Source organism: Centruroides sculpturatus, unplaced genomic scaffold (assembly GCF_000671375.1).
Source record: "Centruroides sculpturatus isolate CEXI.00-Female unplaced genomic scaffold, Cexi_2.0 scaffold97, whole genome shotgun sequence".
Lineage (NCBI taxonomy): Eukaryota > Metazoa > Arthropoda > Arachnida > Scorpiones > Buthidae > Centruroides > Centruroides sculpturatus.
This window is the reverse complement of record NW_019384412.1, coordinates 106,198-125,687: the sequence shown is the minus strand read 5'-3', so window position 1 is coordinate 125,687 and position 19,490 is coordinate 106,198. Positions and strand designations below refer to the sequence as shown.

Genomic DNA, 19,490 nt, shown 5'->3' with positions numbered 1-19,490 from the left:
ATATCAGTAAGTCAATGAAATTAGATATTTTTATATAAACTATATTGATATGTAAAATGATAAGCTTTATTAAATAAATAATATACATACACACACACTTTTTTTTTCATTGGAAAAATAATATACAGATCAGATGTACAAAAATACTTTTGGGTTCTTCAAAAGTCTAACTGTAAATCTGAAAATGCTTGAGTACATCCAATTTACGGTTTGTTTTTTGTTCCACAAATGTATGATTTGATCAAAATCAAATTTTGATCAGATCATTTATAATCTTATCATGAAAGTTATTGAAAAATATGCTTATTTAATTTGTTTTATCACAGTAAATTTTAATTTATTATGTTTTCTTTCAGTTTTAAATATAAAATTTTTATTATCTTATGTTTTTAGTGTGTATTTTTGAGATTAGCATTATATATAAAGCAGCATCTATAAATTTATCATATTTATCAAATTCTATTTTGATTCATACCTTGCAATTGAATTTAAATCCATTCTATTCATAATACAAACATAAATCTAAAAACAAATTACAACACAGTAATATCCTGAACTTATGCGATAGGTGGGACCAAGCGATAACTGTGTAAGTCGAATTCGTGTAAGTCGGGATACAATTTCGCAATTTATGTAAAATCCAGGTCGGATGTATGTAATAAATGTTCTCGTTAATCTTATCTCGTCTTTTGATTTGTTCACGGTTACAAGAAATCACCACACAGAGTCTCTCAAGTGTCCGCAGATATAACAAATACAGAAATAAATAACACAAAATAAATTGTAGCTATGTGTTGATTTAGCGTGACACATCTGAAGATGTAAGCTGAACAATAGTGTGGGGGGAGTGAGTAATCAAGAGTTGTGTGACGCTCAAACAAAAGACGAATCAACGAGAAAATCACGTAACTCCGGGTTCACATAAGTTGGGGTAGCATAAGTCAAGGTATTACTGTATTATAATTGGTTTTTATCTTATTTTAAATAGTTTGCTTAGTCAAATTACTTTCTCATTCCAAAAAAATATTTCTAAACTTTGTTTTATGCAAAAATATAAACAGATTCATTAAAAATTGTATAGAATGCCGGTCCAAACCAGAGATTGGGCTGCAACTCAAAAAAAAAAAAAAAAAAAAAAAAAAAAAAAAAAAAAAAAAAAAAAAAAAAAAAAAAAAAAAAAAAANAGTTAAATTAATATGCCTGAATGTCCTTAATTTATTCAAATATTATTTCATTCACCAGTACAGTGTGTATTTCTATTAATAGGACTTATTAAACTGTATTAACAATATTGTTAATAGTATTTAAACTGAATTATTGTGTGGAAATTGGAATAGAAAGAAAGAACATCAAAATTAATTAATTAGATGTAGGTCCCTCTTCAGCAGGTATTTAAGTCCAAAACGCAATATGTATGTGTCCAGGTAAATGTAAATAAAACAATTTTAATCTGTGTGACTGATTTGCAGTAATCTTAAATACCAGTTTAATAAGTCCTATTAATAGAAATACACACTGTACTGGTGAATGAAATAATATTGAAAGTAACATGATTTCAATTCAAAAATTTTTTCCTGTAAGGCAACCAACACGACTATTGTTAAAGAAAAATTATGATGTACAGGAGCAAGCCACTACTAATTTGAGGTGGAGAGCATATATTTAAATTAAATAAATGTCACAATAAATAATTGCTCATAAGTTATATTTTTTCTGCATAACATTACGAAGAATGTAATCTATACATAACTTCCAAAAGCCATTTTAAAATTTGTCAATGGGGAAATAGAGGGATGAGAGATGGGCCCAATGTATGTGGGGCAGACTATCCCATAAAAATTCCTGAAATCCTGAAAGTCTCCCAGAATAGCGAGAAAATCACGACTGAGTTCATTCTCTTGATGACTGAGATGCCTTTGCCATCTCAGTCATCAAGAGAATGCATTACAAAAGTATAGTGCATATGCAACCTTATTTTTGTCAAGTCAGACATTTCCTGTATCAAGTAACATTTACACCACAATTGTCAAACAAGTTGGTGGGAACAGGTCCACAGGCCAATGTGAAAACAGTTTATCTATTGTTGATAACAGATTTCTCATACTTGGGGCTTGTGTAACTTTTTTGTGCAATGATTATTTTCATGACACAATTCACAAATCAGTATTCACAATGATTCATATACATATAATGTACAGTGCATTAATGTTTTGCAGGTGTCTAGAAACAAAGGCAATGTGCACTCATACAAAACATATGCAAAAGGATTCTCAAACTTTTTGAATTGTCAATTAGCATAGCTTTAGGTTACTAAAACTACACAAATTAATTAAATCTAAAACTTGGATATATGTGAATTAAACAATCTTATTGTCAATCCCTTGAAGGGGATTCCTCAATCATTTATCAACTCCCTCTTCCTTTTGCTAATACATATGCTAAATCTGGTGAGTCAGTATTAATCTATTAATCCAAACATTATTTTCATACAAAGGATCTACTTATGACATGCAAATATACATCCCAAACTATCATATTCTTAACTCATTGGAGTAGTAATTTTTGATTCAAGACAGTTCACTAACTTCCAAAGATGCTTTGTCTACAATGTTCACATTGCATATAACTTATTGAAATTTATGTAATTTTGCAAAATTTGATATCACGATTTTCAATAATACGGCACTACTCTCATCCTGTAGGCAAATCACCTGATTAACAAACTGCTAATGTATTACAAGTCTAGTCTAAGATAATAAATAACTTTCTAGTTCATAAGTTTAGATTTTAAATTTTTCTAGTGAAATTCTACTTACTTTTTGAGTATTGTATTTTATCAACGTTTATAAAAACTTTCATGCTTCTGGACATTTCTTGTCTACCTTTGGCATCAAATTTCACCTAAATGTTCTAAATTCCACTGAATGCTGAACTCTTTCAAACATTTCTCCTATTTAAATTCAAATTAGATTTCCACATTAAACAAGTTCAATTCCTTTTTTTTAAAAAGCATCATTTAACACATTTCTGATATCTTTCTCATTATTTTTACAAACTCCTTCCATGCCACTAACAGACACTATATTCCTCATTATGCAGGCTTTCTTTGTAAATGTTTAACTTTATAACATGTTCATATGTTACTCTACTAAGAATAAAGATGGACTTCGGGGAGCTATGATGATGATGAGAAGCAAGCAGAGATCATCATAATAGTGTTTTCCTATCCTCTCTGTATACATTTAACCATGTCAGCTAAATATCTCCAAATAGCACCAACATACCACTTTTTTGTTCCTTTTCTTTCCCATCATACTCTTCTGTAAATGTGCATCTTGGCAAGATCCAAGATGACGCTAAGATTTCTCATTTCTCAGAGTATTAAAAACTGTCCTGTTCCTCTTAAAATTCTCAGAAATGAGTATTAATATCTGCCTTAGTCTATTCTTGGGTGTTGTGGCATTACCAATATCAACTTTTAGTGTATGAAAATGTTCACTAGTACTTTCAGTAGCATAAAGTTACAGTCATCAGGTGAATATTGAATACAACAGCTATCAAATTTTATGTTTTTGAACAATATTTGAAATTAAATATAGCATGTGGATGGAATATAAAATGAATTTGAATAAAAATGATGTTCTAAAAATATATGGTAATATCATTTTTATTCAAATTCATTTTATATTCCATCCATGTGCTATATTTAATTACAAATATTGTTCAAAAATGTAAAATTCGATAGCAGTTGTATTCAATATTCGACTGATGATGGTAACTTTATGCTACTGAAAGTACTAGTGAACATTTTCATATGCTAAAAGTTGATATTGGTAATGCCACAACACTTAAGCATAGTTATTATATATTCAAAAGTTAGCCTGAAGTGTAATTTATTTTATCTATTCTTGGATCTTATCAATCTAAGAATAGACTAAGGCAGACATTAATACTATTCTGTATACATTTCCAGTAGTGTATTTCTTTCTGTTAACATCAACATAATTAAGGACAAAAAAACACACATTTTAAATTTTATATTAAATTTATAATATAATTTTAATAAATGACCACAGTTATATATAAATAACATATGAAGAAATATCTTTTCATAATATTTCAGATAAAAGATCAAGATTTCATTTGATATTTTATCAATTTCTTTGTACAAAAAGATAATGTTTCATTATAGAAATTAAGTTTTTATAATTAAAAAAAGTATTTTAAACAAAGAAATAATCAAAACAAGTTCATTTATAGATCTTTTAATATTTAATATATTAAAAACAAGTATTGAAACAGTAGATAATATTTGTGTTTCCGCAAACACAATGAAGTAAAATATACATGTGCTTCTGTACAAATATAAAACAAATGATATTCCCAATTTAGAGAACAGACTGCCTACAACTGTCAATGTTACTATTTTGGGACGAACTCACTTCAATTTCCACTAATTCAACAGCAAGAGGAAGTGAATTTTCTGATTCGCTGATAACAGTAGAAACCACATTATTATCAGGGATGATGGAAGTCACTGGGACACTATTTGTTGTGTTCAGAGACACTGTGGTCACTGAAGACACTATAATAGAATACATTATATTAAGTCTTTGATGACAAATTTATATTAAAAATTCATTTAGCAATGTATCTTTTCACAATTAGAAAAGAATTAATTTACCAGTATATATTACATGTAACACTATAAAACAATAGACTTCAGTTTCTTGAAGAATTTTCTCACAATTTCATGCTAGTGAACTATTTACATTTTTAAATGCATACAGTAACAATTAAATTTGATTCTATAGATGTCATAAACAAATTATTTTATGTATAAGGACAAGATATAATGAGAACAAGTATGATACCAAAGCTGAATATAATTTTAATATATTCAAACAGTTACAATTCTGTAACTTATAATAAATCAATGTTGAATAATTTTCAAAACATAATATTAATTAAACAGAACTCCATGGGAAGACATTTGATATCTTGTTATGAAACTGAAACATAATTTTTTTCATGTAAAGGTAATTCAAGCATTCCGTAAAAACTATGTCAATTTTGCAAACAGATAATGAAATATTTTTTGTAATCACACTAAAATTTCATTTCAAATGCTATAAGCATTATAATAATCAATAACAAAAATAAATTGTTTGTGTTATTCTATAACTGGGATAAAATAATCCCCAGTAGGAAATGTGGTACTTGATGAAAAGTAAATCAATTTTCAACTCTTGTTACAGGAAGTATTTTATGATTAAGTAAAATAAATTTTGTTACAAAATGTACAGTACTTTATGATTATATTGTTTGACTTGCAAGTAGCAAAAGTATTATTTTAGCTGTTTGGTTGGTTACAGAAAAATTTTTTATAGTTACTACATTATTCCAATAATTAGTTATTTTTATTTTATATTGGGCATATTTTAATATATGGTTTGTTCATTGGATAATTTTTTTAATTTAAAGAGATTTTTTATTTAATCAGTTTTTCATTAAGAGAAACTACTAAATGGACCTTTTTGATTAAATTTTATAAACAAAATTATGATATACAGTAAATTAACACAAATTTACTATAAAATCTAAATATAGTTCTTCAATTATAGGATGCATATTATAGGAAGTTCAAATATGAAAAAATTATCAAGTACTAAAAAACCTGTTCATAAGTTTTACAAATATAATATTTATGGCTTGCAAAATTTGATGTTTAAAAATTTTATATAAGAATCCTACCTATTTGTATTATATCTTTATTTCAAACTATTTCAATTAATAGCATCTTATAACTGAAGAAAGAAAAAAAAATTTATATATATATATATATATAACATTTCACAACAATTATAATTAATGTAAATGAACATTAATTACAAAATTAATTCAAATTACATAATAAATATAATTTTATAGAAATTAAAAAACAAAGAAATACAACTTTTTATAAAATACATAGAAACTCGACAGGAAAATGAAAAAATCATAACTTCTTGATTAAAAACAAATCATAAATAAGTATAATTACCAGTACATTACGAAATACTAACTGTTTGGTTGTTGGGCAGCTCGTTGTTGTAGAGTAATTGGGCAGTCTTTATGAGCTAATAGCATTGTTTTTAAATGTGCAACTTCACTCCTTAACATTGTCACTTCATGCTGAAAAATAAAAATATTTAATTTCATTGTCATTAAATTTATGTAAAATTCCTTAGAATTACAATTGTGAAAATTTAATAATTATTTGTTCATTTTGATATACATCACATATTTTTTTTACTTTAGATTGTTAGTGATTATTAAGAAGCAACTGCTATGTTCATCATGTTAAACAATTTTTCCAAATATTTCAGTTCAATAATACAATGATGCCTTGATTTGAGTTTTGTGGAAAACACTTTCAGAAAGTCATCAGTCAGATGCAAAATTCAAAAGAGAAAAAAGTGCTCTTGTTGTTCCACATTTCAAACAAATTAAAATTGTAGGAGTTATTGTTAGATATAAATGATTGAGAAAAAATGTAGAAGAAAGTGTAATCACTCATTCACCAAAAACAGAAAAATTAAAATCAATTTATATTAATAGAATTTCAAGACAAAGAGGTTCTATTAAACCAACTTGATCAAAAAACCTGAAGTAATTTATCATTACAAATATAAAATGAACCAACCACACTTAATTAACAATTTCCTTGTTATTTCAATTTTTGAGTTATTTTGTAAATATGGATTTTTTTGGCATTTCTTTAGTTCTTTGATTCTTAAATATCCTTCTAAGTACTGGGATGGAAAGGTTTGTATATCAACATAGGAAGAAGTTAACAAAAGAAGAATTTATGGCAAAATTAGAGGAATAAGAGAGATACTAAGATGATGCAAACCATTCATGTACAAAAGCTGACCATATTCTCAAACATCAAATCAACTGTACACAAGTTTGTTTCAACCATACAAACCAAAATTATCATGTTTAAAGCAAAATAAATCTTAACCAATTTTTCCCAAAATCAACACCATTCCTGTAAATCTTTAATCTAAACATTATGTGGATATTTACCAGAGTTAAAATTATCCAAAACTTTTTCATTCTTATTTTATAAAAGGGGAGACTCATCAATCCCAGAAAATTATAGTTATTAAACTATTACAGAAGTTGTTTATATATAAGGGAGCAAACAGATTTATCTGAATTCCAAGATGGATTACAACGGGGATATTCTACAGTTGATCATATTTTTGTTTTGAACTACAGAAGAATATTGTTTTAAAAGATTGCAGAACAATGGATTTTTTTACTAGCCTTGTCTAAAAAATGCAAAGCTTACAATAAAGTTTAATTAATATTTGGGCATTTCCAGGAATTTGTAAAATGTAGGGCAGAATTTGTGGATGTTTTATATCTGGGATATGTACAATTGAAGAATTATATGAAGAGAGACAGCAAGTTGATACAAATGAGAAGGAGCTGTCTAGTGAACATTCTGATACCAGTCCAAGTGTAGTCCGAAATTTAGCAAAGCCATCAAATCCAAGTTGTGAAGACCTTCCTGACTATAGGCTGTACCAGGCATTGCTGCTTTTCTGCCTATTGAATACATCAAAACAAACCAAGATGACTACAATTTGTTAAAAAACTCATCCAAGTGAAGTGCTAATGAGCATACATAATATGTCTTTTTTTGTGCTTACAATATACTGTAAGGCCTCTTTTTATGCGGTGGATACGTTCTATGGAAAAGCGCATATAAAAAATTCACATAAAAAAAGACTTTACTTGCCTTGAAAAAGTAGGGATACATTCCTTAATTTTCTAAAATTGCATAAAACCAAAACAACGAATTAAAATTAACTTAAAACCACATAAAAGTTTGCAGAAATTAAAAGAAATAGGCTGCTTAATACTGCAACTTGAAATCAGCAAAATTTAAACTCACTACTTATTATAAAAATGAACAAAACACTGCGAAAATAAAATTTAATTTCAAAACAATTATAGTTTATACCTTTCAATGCAAAACTCGGAATGATGTAATAGCGACTTGTCGATGGTAAGTATCATGTACAAGGGGAATTTCCCAATTGCAAAAGCTCACTCTAAAAACAAATCACTAACATCTGGATGTGAAGAGTTAATTAATTAATTAACTTTAGTTCCTCGCCCGAGTTAACTTGGGCAGGTTACATAAAACATGGTCCTTAAGGCAATTTTTGAATTTTTTTTTTTGAATTTTTGGAATGTTTTTTAAGTCTCCAAATTTTTTAAAAATATTTAAAAATATACGGCCAGCTAGTGTTCACCCTACTTTAAACCCTTGTCCTCCCGCGACGTCTATGAGAATGCCCCGGGAAATCCAACTCCAGCTGTGTTCAAGGTCATCCAGATGTGTAAACAATGACTCATCAGTGTTAAATTTCACAGAAGGGCGAGACAAAGGAAGTTAAACTTTGAAGCTTTTTCTTCAAAATTAACGCATTTCTTTGTTTTTTCAGTTTTAAGTATTTTTTATGTTTAATTACATTTGCTAGGAATTAAAGCGATTAAGGTAGATCTAGCTGTCCTTTACATCCATAAACGTTATATGTCAGTGGAACAAATGGAGTAAGCTTTGAGTGTTCCACGATTTTTGGAGACTGTCTATACGCAGGCTTCCTAAACAAGCTTATATGTATATGTATGTTTGTACAAGAAATTTTTGGATGAAATACAAACCGCACAACTTCAAAATCGCATAAAAATAATCCGCATAAAAAGAGACCTTACAGTATATAGTTTCTATCAGCTTTGTCATACACACAGGTTACAAGATCATAATTCTGCTGTATGTGTTTCTATAGAATAAAGAATATTTAGTCTCTTGAGATGTCTAATTTCAAGCACAGGTATTTCTTATATGTAGGGAGTTAAATAATGGATTCCCAAAACCCTGAGCAATCCATTAAAACAAGATTCTACTGTATTTGGTTTATACAAAAATGTGAACATCTGATATAATTAAAATGGAACTTGTTCCACATGCTGTTAAATACAAAGTAAGTCTAACAGTATTTATATTTAATCTGGTAAAACTTAAGAACATAGCTTTAGATCAAAAAATTTAACATCAGATATTTTTGTAAGTGAATGTAATGGTTAGATCTGTAGTGGGGTTTATAGAATACTGATACTTTATAATAGCACTTCAATACAAGGGCAAGCTATCAAGTTTCACAAAAGTATTCAAGTGGGCCATACTTTTGATTTTAATGAAGTTAAATTAATAGATGCCCTTTGTGTGGATATGAATGTGGGTACATATATATAAATAACTTCAGTGAACTAAACTATTATTTGTGCACTGTATTGATTGACAAAATGTTCTGAAAAAGATTATGCTGTTGGTAAAAAATAATAGTTGGGTATTAATTATAATTATTAATAATAAAAAATATTTTATAAGCACTATAATATTACTATATATTTTAAAACTTATACCTGTAATTGGGTATTGGTATCTGACAATTCTTTGGCTTTTGATTCTAAGTTATGAATCCATTGTTTTCTACGTTGGCGACAACGATTAGCAGCTGCCCTAAAATATAAAAAAGTTCAAAAGGTAAAATTAAAGCATTTTATTAATTTATTCATATTGATCTCAAAACTTAATTTTTTTATGCTTTTACTAAGTTTTTCAGAGTTTCTGACATAATTCTTCTTAAAATGAAATACACAGTGTGCTATTTATTAGAATAAATCCAGAAAGTTTTATTTCAGCTTGCACCTGCACTGTTTATAAGATGGTACTTACTATAGGAGCCATCCAGTAGTAAACTCCAATAGTCTGAGATTTCTATCCTTTGGGAATTGGGTGCAATGTTATTTGAAGGCAGCCAGGAACTTTTTTAATTTTGTTTGAATTACACAACAAACATACTTTATTTCAACTTAATGCTGAAAAGGCTTTGTGCAATTTTTTAAGTTTACAATTTCTTATCTTCCAACAGACATCAGTATGTATTAGAATATAGTGTATAGTTAAGGTGTCAAAGAGATTCAAAGAGATAAAAGATAGTTCCCTGCCAGGAAACTATTCCTAGGTACTTTTAATAGTCTTATTCAGTGCCCACAAGGTAGAATGTCTATCATTTATCCATTAATTAAATTATTAATCTTTTTAACTTGAAACACTTGAATTATTATTGCCACTACTACTTAACTATTGTTCAGGCTTATGACCAGCTCTCCAGTGTGGGGAATCTCCTTTCTTAATCTTAGACTAGTTCCTGCAGTGAATAATCTCCAAGACTTTTGTTTACAAATTTGTACTGTATTGCACATCCCATTTGAAGGATTCAATGACTATAAAAACAATGTACCAAAAAATTTCAAGTTCATTCATACAAAAACATCCAGATTAATATTTTAATCTTTGCTGAATGTTTAATTTGTATCTCTGTATTTTTAACTTCTAAATACAGTAATACCCCGACTTATGCGAACCCGGAGTTACGCGATTTTCAAATCTCGTCGATTCGTCTTTTGTTTGAGCGCCATGCAACCCTTGATTACTCACTCCCCCCACACCATTGTTCAGCTTACATATTCGGATGTGTCGCACGGAATCTACACATAGCTACAATTTATTTTGTGTTATTTATTTCTGTGTTTGTTATATCTACGGAGACTCGAGAGACTCTACTATGTCATCCAAACGAAGTAGAACTAATTATTCTGCATCAAACAAGAAAAGAAAAACTTTATCTTTGGAATGTAAAGTTAACATTGGGTATGTTCATAAAGTCGAATGAGTTAAACGAGAATGACGTCATCGTTATTTCTATTTCATTAGACTTTTCGAACGATTCATTACTAACACAACGTACCCATTATTAAAGACTTCGATACGAAAATGAAAATTTGTGAATTGGTAAAGTAGTTTGATCTACCAGAATTGTCAGTCAGAACAATTATAAAAGGCAAAGAAAAAATTCTCGAAGCTGTGAAAAATGCTCAATCTTTAAATTCAAGCATCATTCGTAAACGTCACGGTATTATCGCTGAGATGGAAACAATGTTAAAATTATGGCATAATAATCAAGTAAATGTGAAAAATTGTAAAATAATATAGGCCTAATTTGTTATATATGTGTATTATCTCAGATTTTATTAAACACTTTTTTCTAAATTATTGTTTTCTTTAGTCTCCGGCCCCAATTAAAAATTATTTGTATGTATTTATATGCAAAATTATACCCCGACATGTGCGGTTATCGCTCGGTTCCACCTATCGCGTAAGTTCAGGGTATTACTGTATTACAGAAAATATCAAGTTGGAATTTCCATCAGACCTTTTCTTTATCTAGAATAAATAAAAATGATTACACTTCTCATTTAACAACAATTCACTTATTGACCTAGTCATTAAGTGAGGAATGGCAGTATTTCAAAAATACAGTTTCTATAGTGAAGCTGTGAAAAACTGAACTATGTAAAATATTTCTAAATCATTAAATACTAATGAGAAAATTTCTAAAAATTTAACTTTTGCATAGGAAAAAATTTAAACAATTATTCAATAAAATAAAATGAATAATTGCCTTTTTTTTATTTCTTGAAATGAAGTATTGTAGTCTATTTTAAGGATAAACTAGGTAAAGAGGATTATAATTTTCATAAAAATTTTTTTTGATTTAATTCTGTTTCTTCTATTATCATCATTTTACAATATTAAGTATCAATTTAAAATAATATGTATAAGAGGTATTAACCTTGACTTTGTTAGTACATGTTATATGGCAAAGGCAATTGACTTAAAGGAAAACTGCCTTGTAGCAACTTTTGCAGATTATTGAAATCCACCAACAGAAGAACTAGTGTCATTTCTGTAAGTTTAAAAATATGAAAACAAAATAATTCTCTTTATTGGTTGATAACACTGAAAAGGCTCAGGTCTGGTGAGCGTTCATGATTTTGTATAATTCATTTTTTTAAAAATAATAAAAGCTCCCATTGTGAATACTTATACTGTACACGAAAAAAAAAATTTGAAAATCACCTGTTTCTTTCCAAAAATTTTCTTCTTTTTTCATCTGGATTATCATCATGACCTTTTCTTCTCCTCCTAAATAATTTGATTTTCATTAATATTTATTGCAAGCACTTTTAAATTCTAAGCAAAAACCTTATTACAAAAACAAACATTGTTAGCTAATTGAATGACTATCTTTGTATTAGCTGATGATATTGAATGAAAAACTATATTAATAATCAGAGAAAACAATGTCATATTTGAATACAACTTAGTTGTTGTTATGTATTACTACTACTACTTAACTCCAAACATTATTATAACCATATCATTAAATGCCAGATTATTTCAGTTATTAATTATTCAAATTTAATCTGGTCTAAAGGTATAGCAGTTAGACTGCCATCTTGTACTGACTTTGATATTACATTTAAAATATTCTGGAAGAAAACATTATCCTCGATTAGGTCTTAATTACACTACCACAATGCCTATTTAAGCTCCATTTTCAGACCAATTAACTTGGATAGTTATATAACCCAACTTAATTATCATCCAACTGGGGACAACTTTGAACTCATAAATCTCTCAAATTAATTGGTTTGGAAATGAAGATCATGTAGTATAACTGGTAGTACATCTGAACAGTAAGTAGAAGTTGCAGGTTCAATCTTTCCTTCCAGAATATTCTAAACAATTGAATTTAATATAAATAGCAATTAGTCTGTTATTTGTATTAATATCTTTTAATAACAGATATAAGTAATATAGAGCCTTAAATAATTAGACTTAACAACTGAATAGTATTTAGTGATTGGATTACTATATACCCAAGCTTGAACTTTACATATATTTGTGATAGAAAAAGATCAAAGCTTAGATCTCTTTGCATAAAGATTATTCTCATCATGCTTTTGGTATATAGCCTGCATTGAAAGAAGTCTTCCAGCACGCAAAGAAAGTAGTAATCAAAATTTTAATAAGTCTTGAATAACTTTGTCTAGACCAAGGGTCGCCAAACTTTTTTGATTGTCAACCCCCTACAAGTTTTCGAAACCTCACATTGACCCCCACCAAAAAGTTTGTTACAAGCAAAACAAAATACTTACTATTTTAATACATTTCTTTTAATTTTGCATTTTTTTCATTTATTATATATTTGTTAATAATAATTTTTGTAACTGACAATCACGGATAACCTAACCTTGAGACGGATAAGCTTGATCCTTAGCTTAAGCTTGATAATCAACCCCCAATAATGTTATATCAACCCCTTTGATGACCCCCTGGTCTAGACCTTGACAATTCATCAGTTTCTTACAGTTATTGTCAGCGTTCTCAAATAGCATTCAATTCTCTTCACTTGCAAATGTCATTTTTAATTATTTTTTAAAAATTTTCTACCTTATTGAACAGCAAATTCATCAACATTCTTTCAAAAATAATTTGTTCGTAATTTTTTTACAAAACAGTAATTTCTTGCTAAAAATTTTTGCTTCCTATTGGCTTCAACTAAAGCATTCAGTTATTGAAAATATTAAAAAATGCTTTAGTATATATGTATATTCATAAATTTAAATTTTTTGTTTATACATTAAAATTTTGGATAACTTGAATAAGCAATTTATGATACACAAATTCCTAATGTGTTATAAAATCTCAACAACAATCCTCCTCACTCCCTATTATAATCAGTTTTTTCAGTTAAGATCTATTTCAGTTAAGATTATTTTGTTAACTAAAGCAATTATTATATTTGAGTTCAATGAAACCTATGCAAATTCACACATACAGATACACTTAAATATAACTAAGCAGTCATATATCATTACTGTGTATCATCAATATAATTAATCATTTTAATAAATTTGAATTATTACATCATGTATTTTCTCATTCTTGAAATTCAAATTTATGTATAATTTTTTAAATTGGAAACATTTTTTGTTAAATATTTATAAGTTAAATCTTTTAAAGATGTTTCAAATGCTTTCAATTTTTTGCAAATGATAAAATACAAATAAATTAATTAATTTAACTTAATCATTTGCAAAAAATTGAAAGCATTTGAAACATCTTTAAAAGATTTGACTTATAAATATTTAACAAAAATTGTTTCCAATTTAAAAAATTATACATAAATTTGAATTTCAAGAATGAGAAAATACATGATGTAATAATTCAAATTTATTAAAATGATTAATTATATTGATGATACACAGTAATTTAACTTAGATATATTTAACAAATAAAAATTATCAACAACAAAAATTCCTTCTTGCAAAAATATATACATTATAATCAAAATCAGTAAATCTTTTTTTCATTAAAAAAAAAAAGACTAATTTTATCTTCAGTTGCACAGAAAACCCTTATCATGCTTTATGCATTGGAGATTATGCAGCAAGGAAGCTTAAATTGTGTATATTCATTCATTTATTGCTTTTCAGATGCAATTATATAATATATTCTAATATAGTTGCATTTTTCTATAAAAATTATATCATATCATTAATATAAAATATAGGAAGAAACTATTTAATATTCACTATAATAGTTGTTATATGTTTTTGATAATTAAAGCTAAATTAAATAAAAATAAATCATTATGAGTCAAAACTCACTGAAATTATTTTAAACTTACCCAGTATTTCGAATATTATTAAGACCATTTGTTGTGGATTTAACTGCACTATTTGAATGATTAATTTGGGGAGGGGAAACAGCATGAACGGGAGTGGCTACTTGAATATTTGAAGTTGGAGAATGAGATGATGATGAAGATGACGATGGTGGTGACATTCCTGTTGCAACAATCCTATGATTCTGTATTGTTTCTATCAATTTCTAGAAAAATTTTAATTATTTAATTTTTATTTAACTCAATGTTTTATTTATAAAAAATTTAGCAAACTTAAATTCATCAAAAATTTTAATTTAATATAATTGGCTCACAAATAAATCTTATTACTGTATAACTGAGTTGAAAAGTAAACTCCCATGATCTTAGGCATAAATTTTAAAACAATTGAAATAATTTTTATATTACAATTATTATTTTTTGGAAAAAAAAAAATATATTGTGCTGCTATATACCATTGAGAAAATAACAAAAAGTACATTAAACAAATCTTTATACTGATCTAAAAATAACGAATGAAAAATTTATAGAATTAAATACATATTATGATATACATTCTTACCATTTTAGTTACAGATTGGTTGTTCTGATTTTGTTGAGTGGCAGGTTTTGAAGCAACTGCTACAACAGGTGATGGTACTGGTTGTGTTGCAAGAATAGGATTGGTTAAAGGAAATGTCAAAGGAAACTGTGCAGGAGTTTGGCCATTAGCAAGTTTAAGAACTAATTGAAACACTGGTGCTGCTATTGCAGGTACAGGCTACAAAATTAAATATTTATTAAATTTGAAAATGATAGCAAATACAATAAAATTTACTTACTAAAAAATTGTCATCATAATTAATAGAACAATAAAAAAAATTTCAGAAAATTACATATAGTATGTTTTATAAACAAAATTTATTTTTAATTTATTCTCAAAAATATAAACTCTCAAATAGAAAATAAAGACTAGTATCCTCTTTCCACCTTTACTACATGGATGACCATGTAGTCATCAGTCATCCTAATGTAATACAATGGTTCATCTAACTACAGTACATTGAGAAATCACAAATTAACATTGGTAGAAAAAGAATATCATATAATTCAAAACACTTGTACACCAATTAATGCAGATTAACAAGATTCTAATGTAGTTTTAAATGTATTTTTAGAATTTTTGGAACTTTTCTGTTAACGGGATGCCAGTTTTAACCATAATCCAATGCACAATTCTGTCTCCTTACTCACATAACACAAAGGTTGTAGTGTAATTAAAGACAACTGAATTTAAAAAAAAAAAAAAATACATTTTACATTATAAAAACAGATTGGGAAAAACCAATAATTGTTCATACATGTTAAATCCTAATACCCCGTTCACACCGAGCATTTCGATCTAGATTGTGACTAAGGTCGGAGAGTGTTCCGTGGTGCAAACGCTCTCGACTGTTTCAATCTCGACTGAAACGAAGTTCAATTGCGATCGACTGGAGAGAGTTCTCGAAACTAGATCCAGTCATAAGAGAGATCCCACGCGCGCGAGAAAATACAAAATGGCTGGGGAACACGTGTCCGGCTATCGACAGAGAAATAAAAAAGACATCTGGAGAGACGACGACATCTGTCTATTATTAGATATACGGCAAGAAAAAGTATTTATTTCTAACCAAAACTTCCATTTTGTTTGTTGGTGTTTGTGACTTACCGCGTAGTTACGTCAGTTTTATGATCGCGTGTAATAGCCAGGTTCTTCTCGAGCAGACTGCCTGTGCGAACATCACGACGTTCGACTAGCGACAGTCACAATCCAGATTGTAGGTAAATCGAGATCGAAGTGAGTCGTGGATTGTGTGCGAACGTAGTATTATAATGTTTTGCATATTTTTGCATTGATATCATTGCAATGTTTAATATCACATCCACACTTAAATTATAGTTAAAGCATGAAGTTTAGGATATTAAATTTTTTTTTGTTTTAAATTTAGCCACCTGTTAAGATTTTTTTATCAAATTTTAAAAAACATTTAACTGCTTTGTGTATTAATGCACCTTTTTTGTTCAACATCTTGTGGTATTGTGAAATTAAGTTCCTTGGGAGTACAAATGCAAAACAAACTTTGAAACTTTGATACTTTAATGTTGTCTGTGATGTTAACGGTAGCTCTAGCCCTTCTTTTTAAAGTTTTGTTTTTTTTCATTTTCGAGTGAAAATGGATTTCACAACATGGCAATTGCCAAAAGATGGAGAAACTGCAATTCTTTTTTTCCAAGATAAAGGTGTCTTACATGCTGAACAACTTCATTCAAGAAATCACAAAATGAACTTGATTTTGTTAATACTGAATCACCAATACGGCAATGTGACATTAGATCATGCCATGAAAAGAAGGATTTGCAAAATCGAAACTGGTTTGAAGGTACTGTACCTGTATTTCTTTTCTGCTCTGCGGTTTATCTATTTCTGGTGTCTAGAATTAACTTCTGTAAAATTTTGTCAACTACAGTCAAGAATGAATCACTGTACAACTGTTGTTTGGAATAATTACATGTGTGACGTATATGTCAACTCAATTTCTCGATCTGTGGTAACAATAGGTGGTTCAAACAAAATTGTAGAAATGAATGAAAATCTCTTTACATGCAGAAAACAACATGTTTGATGTGTTCTTCCACATCACTGGGTATTCAGTGGGATTTGCCATGAGTCAAAAGAGTGTTTCTTAGTCACCATGCCTGATTGTTCAGCTAAAACTTTGATTACTATGATATGAGATAACATGACAGAAGGGATTGTATTCTACTCTGACTGTTAGAAAGCATACAAAAATGATGAGTTAGGCCGGATTTGAACACCTGCAAATTAACCATAATTATAACTTTGTAGACCCAGAAACCAGATGCCATACACTACACACAGAAAGATTATGGGGGCGTGCAAAATGGAGAAATAAACAATAGTGCAGCACTTCCCATCATCACTTAGATTTATACCTAATTGAATTAAAAAACAAAAAAAAAAAAGGATAAACACATGATAAAATAGCAATTTCTCTACACACAGCAGTAAAATCGACTGGCATCACATTAATAGAAAAGTATCAAATTTTAAAAAATAAAGTTTATGAAGTAAAATTTATAAAAAAGTTTCAGAGGTTTTAGGATTAATACAAAAAGCTTACCTGAATAGTTGTATTTGAGGTAACACCAGAATTTATAGAAACTGGTACAGTTGAAACTTGAGATATTTGTGTGGAAAGAGTTACATCTGTGCTGCTAACTGCTCTTGTAACAACAGCAGTTGGAACTCCAGTTGTACTGGTTTTTGGTGCAGATGGTGTTGTCAGTCCTCTATTATTTAAAAATCATAGAAATTTTAAATTGATAAATTATTAATTAAAATGATGCTTTACCAATAACTACATTAACATTTTGCATTTGTCAAAATATCATATGAATTAATCTAAATAGATATTAATTTTTTTATAAAAAAAATTATTAAATACTTATTAAGATTTAATTTATACAATTTAAATAATTGTATTTTTATTAGTGGATTAATACAGAAAAAAAATTTATTCAAGTTTTTAATATAAACTACCTTTATTTATTTATTATAATACAATAATTGTTAGAAACTCTTGAACTTATGACTGCAAAATAAATATGGAAAACAACTGGTGACTGAGAGTTCATTTTATATTCATTACATGTTGATTATAAATATGAAATATCTTCATGATAGTGAAATAATAAAAGTTCTCTAGTGATCAACATATTATTCAATAAGTTTAAAAATAAAAATGAAATTATGAATGAGATCAAGAGTATGTCATTCTGTGATGCATCATGTAAATAGCTAATGTAATCTGCATAAAAATGAAGAAATATTGATAACTATTAATATTTTAAACTACTGATATTATGGGTAATTTTCAATTGATATCATATTTACTAGAATCATATTTTCAGGTATGGTATATGGAAAAATTGTACACTAGAATTCCTGTGAAGTCCAAATTCAGGACTAGTGCTGGCAAAAACCAGAAATTCTTGAAATTGGTTGTCAACATAACTTTAATTCTACTGAATTCAAACTGGTTTTGAAACCAGTTTGGTATGTGATATTTAAAAATTAATGTTTTATTTTTGCATTTTATTAATGTTAATAAAGTACAATAATAAGATTCCAATACATATTAATATGGGATGCAATCATTAATATGATTGCATCCCATATTATTCCAACCAAAATAAGATCAGTGTTTCTTTGCTGGTGATAAATGCTGCAAGCCTAATAATTTAACAAATAGCATTTAAAAACTTTAATGTGAAAACTAGCATGAATTAATTTAAAACCATAATTTTAATCTTGAATAATTTTAAACATGAATAATGCATGGTGTTATATATATATATAAACTGAGGATTGTAAATGATGCGATGTACAAATTGTAATATTACAATAAAATTTTTCAGTGATGTACCAATTATGAGGAATTATTTAACTCAAAGCATACTTTACTGCCAACTAAAAGTCAAAAAAAGCAAATAAATACAATAGTGTGAATTCATTGCCTGTTCAAAACAAGTTTTGAAATGGAGTTTTTGTTGCCAGCACTAATTATGGCATTTCTTCTACAGGTTTAAGATGTATTTAGTAAATAAGCTGTAATTCTCTGTAAAACTCTGGAAGTTCCTGTACTGGAAATATATAAAATATCTGCTTCATAAGTTAAATTTTCATTTTAGTGTGTTGTTCAACATAAATTATTAAATATGAGAAATATAATGGTATTAATTAAACTAAATTTACATAATCTTAATGACAAAGAGACTATGATTTTG

General features: G+C 27.9%; 1 protein-coding gene across 2 annotated transcripts in view; it reads right to left on the bottom strand.

Moving 5' to 3' along the window:
- Window positions 1-4,244: 4,244 nt before the first annotated feature.
- LOC111619050 (cyclic AMP-dependent transcription factor ATF-2-like) overlaps window positions 4,245-19,490 on the bottom strand; it is a 33,268-nt gene continuing 18,022 nt past the window's right edge. Inside the window, exons 5-11 of one of the 2 annotated variants that reach the window (XM_023360694.1) lie at window positions 17,825-17,993; window positions 15,223-15,420; window positions 14,664-14,866; window positions 12,047-12,112; window positions 9,487-9,583; window positions 6,066-6,174; window positions 4,245-4,585 (exon numbers count right to left, since the gene is read on the bottom strand). In XM_023360694.1, the coding sequence (XP_023216462.1) occupies window positions 4,389-4,585; window positions 6,066-6,174; window positions 9,487-9,583; window positions 12,047-12,112; window positions 14,664-14,866; window positions 15,223-15,420; window positions 17,825-17,993 (1,039 nt within the window). In that variant the 3' untranslated portion in view covers window positions 4,245-4,388. Of the gene's footprint in view, window positions 4,586-6,043; window positions 6,175-9,486; window positions 9,584-12,046; window positions 12,113-14,663; window positions 14,867-15,222; window positions 15,421-17,824; window positions 17,994-19,490 lie in introns of both variants that reach the window. The other variant, XM_023360695.1, reaches the window with a different exon arrangement.